The following is a 7,500-nucleotide window of genomic DNA, read 5'->3' as shown; positions in this document are numbered from 1 at the left end:
TGTGTGTGTGTGTGTGTGTGTGTGTGTACACTGGACTGAAAAAGAAAGGGAGGGTCTACTAACTACTTTCACAGCTGTGATAGTAGACAGGTTTGTGTACGTCTGTGAATGAACACGTGTTTGTTGAATATGTGTGTGTGTGTGTGTGTGTGTGTGTGTGTGTGTGTGTGTGTGTGTGTGTGTGTGTGTGTGTGTGTGTGTGCGCGCGCCTGCGTGCGCGCGTGCTATGAGCTTGTATATCGTCGTTGTCGGGTGAAAACCTTGTACGGTATGTCCAAAACCGTTTTGTATTTATCATTTTAAAAATGATCTAAACTAGTGAAAATAGCTGATCTACAAGCACACAACACCTCACATCGCGAGACGTTGTGTGCTTGTAGATCTGCTATTTTCACTAGTCCTGTGCGACAGTCTTGTGTGATGAAGCAGGGCTTTGCTTTACGAAAAAACTTTCAAATTTGAAACTTGGAGATACGAGGTTTCTGCCCGACAGTGACGATATGTGCTATTTTTCAATAGTTTATGCATAAACTAATGGTTCAAAGTGGTTCAAATCCAACGTGATGCAGATTTTTTTGCGTTCAGGTCTGAATGGGTCAATGTGTGCACGTGTCTACTGCTTACCTATCGGGGGTCCTTCTCTTGCCGTGCTCGTTGATCTCCAGCATGATCTCGGAGGAGTCCAGGGGCGAGCTGGCGTTAGCGTCCAGCAGCAGCTGCTCGTGCTGGGCCAGGTACTGGGCAGGGGTCTGCTTGGCCAGCCTGGCACAGTGGAGGAGCTCCCTCTGCAGCAGAGGCAGGTTGGCCTGCAATGGACCACACACACACACACACACAGCAAATTATTGGACTTTCCATGTGTATGCAGTGTATAGTCAGTGTGCAGTGTGTTGTTCACAACGCCTTGCAGCGGGAGGCGTTGTGAACTTGTAGATCTGCTATTTTTGGCTAAACTGCTCAGAATATGGACTCTAGCGTTCAAGTGGTTACTGTAATATAAAAAAGGAGAAAAAAGATTCTATTGAACAAAGATTTGGAGGACCCCCTATGGTAACTCTGAGGACCCCCTAGGGGTCCCGGACCCCCTGTTGAACCTGTTGAAGACCCTTGTTCTGTAGCATGGATTATGTGACACGATTAAAATGATGATTAATTGCATAGTATTGGATGTAATGGACTGATGTATGGGGTGGGGGCTGGGTGGAGGGGGGCTAAGTGGAAAAAGTGAAAGATGGAAAAATGGTGGGAGAACAGACAGGGGAGAAAGTGAGTAAAATCATGTTAGGTTGAGAGAGAGAGTGTGAGAGAGTGAGAGAGAGAGTGTGTGAGAGAGAGAGAGAGAGAGAGAGAGAGAGAGAGAGAGAGGGAGAGAGAGAGAGAGAGAGTGATAGATGAAGAGACAGGATGAGATAAGACAGATCCTTTAACACATTCCTCTGCCTTGTGTCTATTTCTCCAGGGCACGCTGTCGTGCATTCTGTATGTGCGTGTGTGTGTGTGTGTGTGTGTGTGTGTGTGTGTGAGTGTGTGAGTGTGCGTGTGCGTGTGCGTGTGAGTGTGTGTGTGTGTGTGTGTGTGTGTGTGTGTGTGTGTGAGTGCTGTCAGATAACTCTCTCAGCTTGTCTGGTTGATAAAGCCCAGCCATCGCTGCCATGTCCCAGATGTGTAGACTCACCACATACCAGGAGGTCTGACACACACACACACACACACACACACACACACACACACACACACACACACACACACACACACACACACACACACACACACACACGCGCGCACGCACACACACACACACACGCACGCATGCACGCACACACAAACGTGCACACTTAATCCGTGCACACCCACATGGACAACATCCGCGAAGACCCTTGAATGAATCCAACCGCGGTCCACACTCGGCATCATAAATACTATTCTAAAACGGCTAGTTCCATTCCTTAATTCTGATTGGTTGGTTTCCCTTTAATTGCTGTGGACAGAACATGAGACTATACCCCACACCTTGAATCGGTTTATATCAAACCCAGGTGCGTTATTTCTTTCCACAGTGTTCCACAGTGCACCAATTATCTGCACCTGTGTTGTTGGCAAAAAAGCTGGGAACTACTTTCTTGCAGACCTTAGACGTAGTGAATTATTAGTGAAATAGAACAGTTTTATTTGGTACACGTCTATGATTTTTCATGTTGCCATATTGTAACCGTTTTAGAAAAGCAATAAGCCACGCAAGGCATGTGGTTACCTGTATTTTATAACGGCTGAGAGGGTTGGAGACTCGGCTGTGCCTCGTGTCTCACCACGCCTCTCAGCCATTATAAAATACCAAGTAACCACATTCCTCTTGTGGCCTATTGCTTCAATCTCTCCTAATGAGCCAAATATGCAATGCTACTTGTACAGCAGCTATCACACGTAAACCGTAGTACTGGCATAGGTACACAGTAAAAAAAATACTGTTAATTCATAACTCTCAGGCTCGGATTCACAAAGAATTAATGAATTGTGGCCGCTGATAGCACCATGAATTGATCATCACTTGCACCCACTATCTGCCCTGACTCAAGCGTTGATTCACAAAAGATGTGGCACTAATTGTATGACAGCACAATCACCCCCTTCACGTTTTGCATCTGATTGCAATTATACATGTGTATGCTGCTGATGCATCCTTGACTGTCACACAGGAGTTTGATGGAGACAGTGCCAAGGTGTTAAAGGGATATTTCACTTGAAAAAAAAATAGGTTTTATATTTTATCATCTATCTCAGGATTTTGTGAACACGCTGGACAGTTTTTAAGTTGCTCGATTCAGTATTTATATATTTGATATTCATTTTATCAGACACGCCCCCTTCCTATAAAAGAAATATTGTAACTTCAAACTCCATTTTAACCATGATAGATTTATCGAAAACACCTGTCCTTGGTTCTGCTGACGCATACTGCCTTCCTAATACGCGAGGGGCCGTGTTTTTCAATTGCTTTTTAAATTTTACTTTATTTTATTATTTAATTGTATTTAATGTTTTTTATTTTCCCACCAAAGTAATTGAAAAAACACGGCCCCATCACATAATAGGAGGATCAGGGAAGCCTAAAAATGCCAGTGTAGTAACCAAGATTGTACATTTTATTAGAGCTAATGGACTCAACCACCTGCAATTTTACACACTTTTTGTCTGAAAATACGATATTACACAGCCTACCGTGCTACACTGAAAAACGCTTCTTTCAATTAGGGCAACTTATTCATGAACAACATTGTTACAGACAGCGCTTGAATTGGGTTGGTACGCACCAGTACAGAGTACCAGTTCAACTGACTTTCGCTCACCGGAGCAGCTTGGATATAGAGGGGGTAATTTGGCACCAAATGTATGCATATTACCTTATTTAAATATTGGCAAATAGAACGATAGCACCGACACGGTATTTGATGGCAGTGTAGTTAGTTAGGGTGCATTTCACACTTCTTGGGTGCTTTGACAATGACTCGGTTTGTTTTTGTGTTATGTATGCAGGTTAACTAACTGCAAAAGCCATGCAATCCTATTGTGAATTTGAAGTTAAATTAACGGTAAGGATCTTACTGTGTACAGTTACCGTACATGCATACTATTGATTATGTTTCTTAATAGCATTCGCAGTAGCATAATACTAGGACTCCTCAGAGCCCTCGGAGACCACGACTGCCTTTGCTTGAACCTTGTGTGCCCCTCTGTTTTGAGACTAAATAAGATTGAGCGCGTGGGACAGGAATGTGTGCCCCGGTCATTGCCAGCAGGTCAGTACACACCCTTACACAGCAGCAGGGCCAAGCCGCACATGTACATATATACACCAGTGGTTCTCAACCTTTTCAGGCCACGACCCCCAAAATAATTATATTTTAACTAGTCCGGGAACACCCCCACCCCGACGAGCACTAAGAGTCGAGGCATTACATTTTGTATATCATGGTTCTATTGTGAAAATAGCAGATCTACCCCTCTAATATTTGACAATTTGACCAATGTTTCATTCGTGATTTTAGAGGCATTTAAAAAGTCCTTAAATTGTCACTTTAGAAATGTGCAGATACCCTCTATACACATAAACCTTACGTTGGTTTGTTTACTGTTGAGAGAGAAAACAACGTTGCACATTAAGTTAATCATCTGAGGAACCCCACAATAATTTGGGGACCCTGCTGGGGGTCCCGACCCACAGGTTGAGAACCACTGATATACACAGTACAGTACAGTACAGTACAGTACAGTACAGTACAGTACAGTACAGTACAGTACAGTACAGTACAGTACAGTACTCACTCACTCAAAACTTATGTCTTATAAAGACTGAATGACAGCTTTTCTCTGTTGTTACACTCTCCATGAGACTTCTGGACCTCAGACAGCACTGTGTGTGTGTGTGTGTGTGTGTGTGTGTGTGTGTGTGTGTGTGTGTGTGTGTGTGTGTGTGTGTGTGTGTGTGTGTGTGTGTGTGTGTACGTGCGTGCGTGCGTGCGTGTGCGTGTATTGCTGTGTCTCTGGTGTGTGACCATACAGAAAGTCAGGGTGGAAGCGTCGTCTTATTTTCCCCCAATCAACATCTGTCATTCATATTCTCTCACTCTCACTTTCTATCTATCTCCCTCTCTCTCTCTCTCTCTCTCTCTCCCTCTCTCTCTCTCTCTCTCTCTCCCTCTCTCTCTCTCTCTCAACACAAACATTCACATGTGCTAGTTTTAATGAGTCCTAAACACAGGCCATATGGACAGAAGTGCTAAGCTGTGTGAATGTCTGTAGGAGGCTACTGCACGACACAGACATCAGGCCAGTGGTGGCAGACGTACCGTATTCAAAATGTGACTTAGTAAAAGTACAAAAGCATTGTCATCACAGCATCAGGCTCATATTGTCGTTGTCGGGTGGAAACCTTGTATGTCCAAAACCGTTCGTTTTGTATTTATCATTTTTAAAATGATTTAAACTAGTGAAAACAGCCGATCTACAAGCACACAACGCGGTGCGAGGCGTTGTGTGCTTGTAGATCAGCTGTTTTCACTACTTTTGTGCGATGGCCTTGTATGATGAAGCAGTGCTTTACTATGCGAAAAAATGTACAAATTCTGAAACTTGGACAAGTGTACTTAAGTTTCTGCCCGACAGTGACGATATTCACGTTCAGTCGGACGCGACAGGCGAGCACTCACCTTGAGGAAGGGAATGACGAAAGGTCTAAGAGGGAAGTTAGTGGCCTCCTGGAGCTTGGAGTGGAACTCCTCGATGGTGAGAGTGGAATTCTGTCCACCGTGGAGGAGGAAGACAAAGGAAATAAGATCATGAATGAATGTACTTGATCACGTAATCATCATTGCAAGAAAACAAGTATGTGCCATGACCACATATGATTGCTTTGTGACTGAGTGTGGGCGTCACAAACATAACATCTGGATTTGATTGGACAGTGGGCTCCACAAACATAACATCCGGATTTGATTGGCCAAGCTTCACGTGATGTAGTGATCTGATCAGCGCCATTCAGCGGAACTAGATTGCAGCCTGAAAATGGTAAAATCCTTTCCCAAAAAAATAAAATAACAGATCTACACTCTCAAAATGCGTCACGATGCAACATGTTGTAAGCCTGTAAATCTGCAAGGGAACATACTTTTCCCCTTCTAGAAACAAAGTGCAATCAAAAGTACAATATGTGTCTTTGAAATGTAACGGAGTGAGAAGTAAAGTCATAAGTATCCAAAAAAGTGACAAGTGTACTTAAGTAATCTGTTACTGTCTGGCACTGATTATCACAGCTTGACTACAGCAGTGGTTCTCAACCTGTGGTTCGGGACCCCCAGGGGGTCCCCAGATGTTTAGCTAAGTGTTAACATTGTTTTCTCACTCAACAGTTAACAGACCAACATACAGTATAAGTGTATACGGGGTATCTGCACATTTATAAAGTGACAATTTAAAGACTTTAAAGACCTTTTTAGTACCTCTGGTCAAACATTGGTCAAATTGTCAAATATTAGAGGCAGAAATTGTGAAGCAATAGCAATAGATCGAGTCAAACTAGGGTAAATGTAATGCCAACTCCTACAATCCCAAGTGCTTGTAGAGGTGAGGGGCAGGGGCGTCACAAGGGGTAGGAAAGTGGGACTGAGTTACTGGGGCCCAAGGTGGAGGGGCCCTAATAACTTTATCTATTGAAAAATAGCAGATATACAAGCTCACAGCGCGGCACCGAGTGCCGCGCTGCGAGCTTGTAGATCTGCTATTTTTGAAAAGTTGTGAAAATGTGTGAAAATCTTTGAATATATGTATTTTTTAAAGCGAACATTTCTAACTCAAATTTTGCCTCTGGGGGTCCCTGGAACGAAATATTTTGAGATCGGGGTCCCTGGCCAAATACTTATCATCTTGGGGGTCCTTGACATAGGTTTCTTGCACACATTTTCAAGATTTTTCAAAAATAGCAGATATACAAGCTCGCAGCGCGGCACTCGGTGCCGCGCTGTGAGCTTGTATATCTGCTATTTTTCAATAGTTAACATTCATGGGGGGCCCGCAGTGAATCCTTGTACCCAGGGCCCAGAATTTGGTGTGACGCCCCTGGTGAGGGGGGTCCCCGGATCAAATATGATTATTTTGGGGGTCCCGGCCTGAAAAGGTAGAGAAGCACTGGACTACAGCATTGGGGTCAGCCACTCACCACCAGCCCCAGCACCAGGCTGCGGACCCTCTCTCCGATCTCGGGCGAGATGTCGTTGCCAAACTGCTGCAGGGTGGTGAGGAAGCGCTTGAGCTTGCACAGCTGGCGGGCGCCGCAGGCCGGGGGCAGCTGCTGGTTGGACAGCGAGGCCGTGGAGGACATGGCGGGGCCGTTGCTGAAGCCGTTGGGGGTGGAGGGGGCGCCGTTCAGCGACGTGGGAGAGTGACTGCTGCCGTTCAACACTGCACACACACACACACACACACACGCGCACACACACACACACACACACACACACACACACACGCACACACACACACACACGCACACACACACACACACACACACACAGCACGCACACGCACACACACAGCACGCACAGACAAAGGGAAGGCATGCCGTTAGATTGGTTTGTGTCATAAACTGGACCTGGGCCTTTAGTTTCACACTCAGGAATTTGCTGTTGTACAGCACTGGTTACCAGTCAGGACCCGTTTGTGGGTCACGGACCAATTTTTGTGGCTCACGACTCCACTACAAATCCAATTGTCCCATTTAAAATATACATAATACAGTAGGGCATTAACCAAAAAGTCGACAAGTCGACTCAGTCGACACAAGTCAACTCCCACCAGGGAAAGTCGAAAAAAAAACTAAAAACAAACAAAAATCACAAGTCGTTAATATACAGTATTTCAAAAGATATCCATAACTTTCCAACGTCCCATCGTGCAATGCGCAGAAGGAGTGCGGCATTTCCGGCGTCACAGCCGAGTGTGATCTACAAGCTC

General features: G+C 44.9%; 1 protein-coding gene across 1 annotated transcript in view; it reads right to left on the bottom strand.

Annotated features, from left to right (window-relative positions):
• The window catches only part of cbfa2t3 (CBFA2/RUNX1 partner transcriptional co-repressor 3), a gene marked incomplete at both ends in the record, with an annotated part of 33,354 nt that overhangs the window by 21,233 nt on the left and 4,621 nt on the right, over positions 1 to 7,500 (bottom strand). The window contains 3 exons of the mRNA XM_080729845.1: positions 625 to 806; positions 5,205 to 5,294; positions 6,710 to 6,951. Of these exons, the coding sequence (XP_080585971.1) occupies positions 625 to 806; positions 5,205 to 5,294; positions 6,710 to 6,951 (514 nt within the window). The remainder of the gene's footprint in view (positions 1 to 624; positions 807 to 5,204; positions 5,295 to 6,709; positions 6,952 to 7,500) is intronic.

The sequence above is a fragment of the Nannobrachium achirus genome (assembly GCF_963921795.1).
Source record: "Nannobrachium achirus genome assembly, chromosome: 7".
NCBI lineage: Eukaryota > Metazoa > Chordata > Actinopteri > Myctophiformes > Myctophidae > Nannobrachium > Nannobrachium achirus.
The sequence above is the reverse complement of the archived record's forward strand: the minus strand, read 5'-3'. Positions and strand labels throughout refer to the sequence as shown.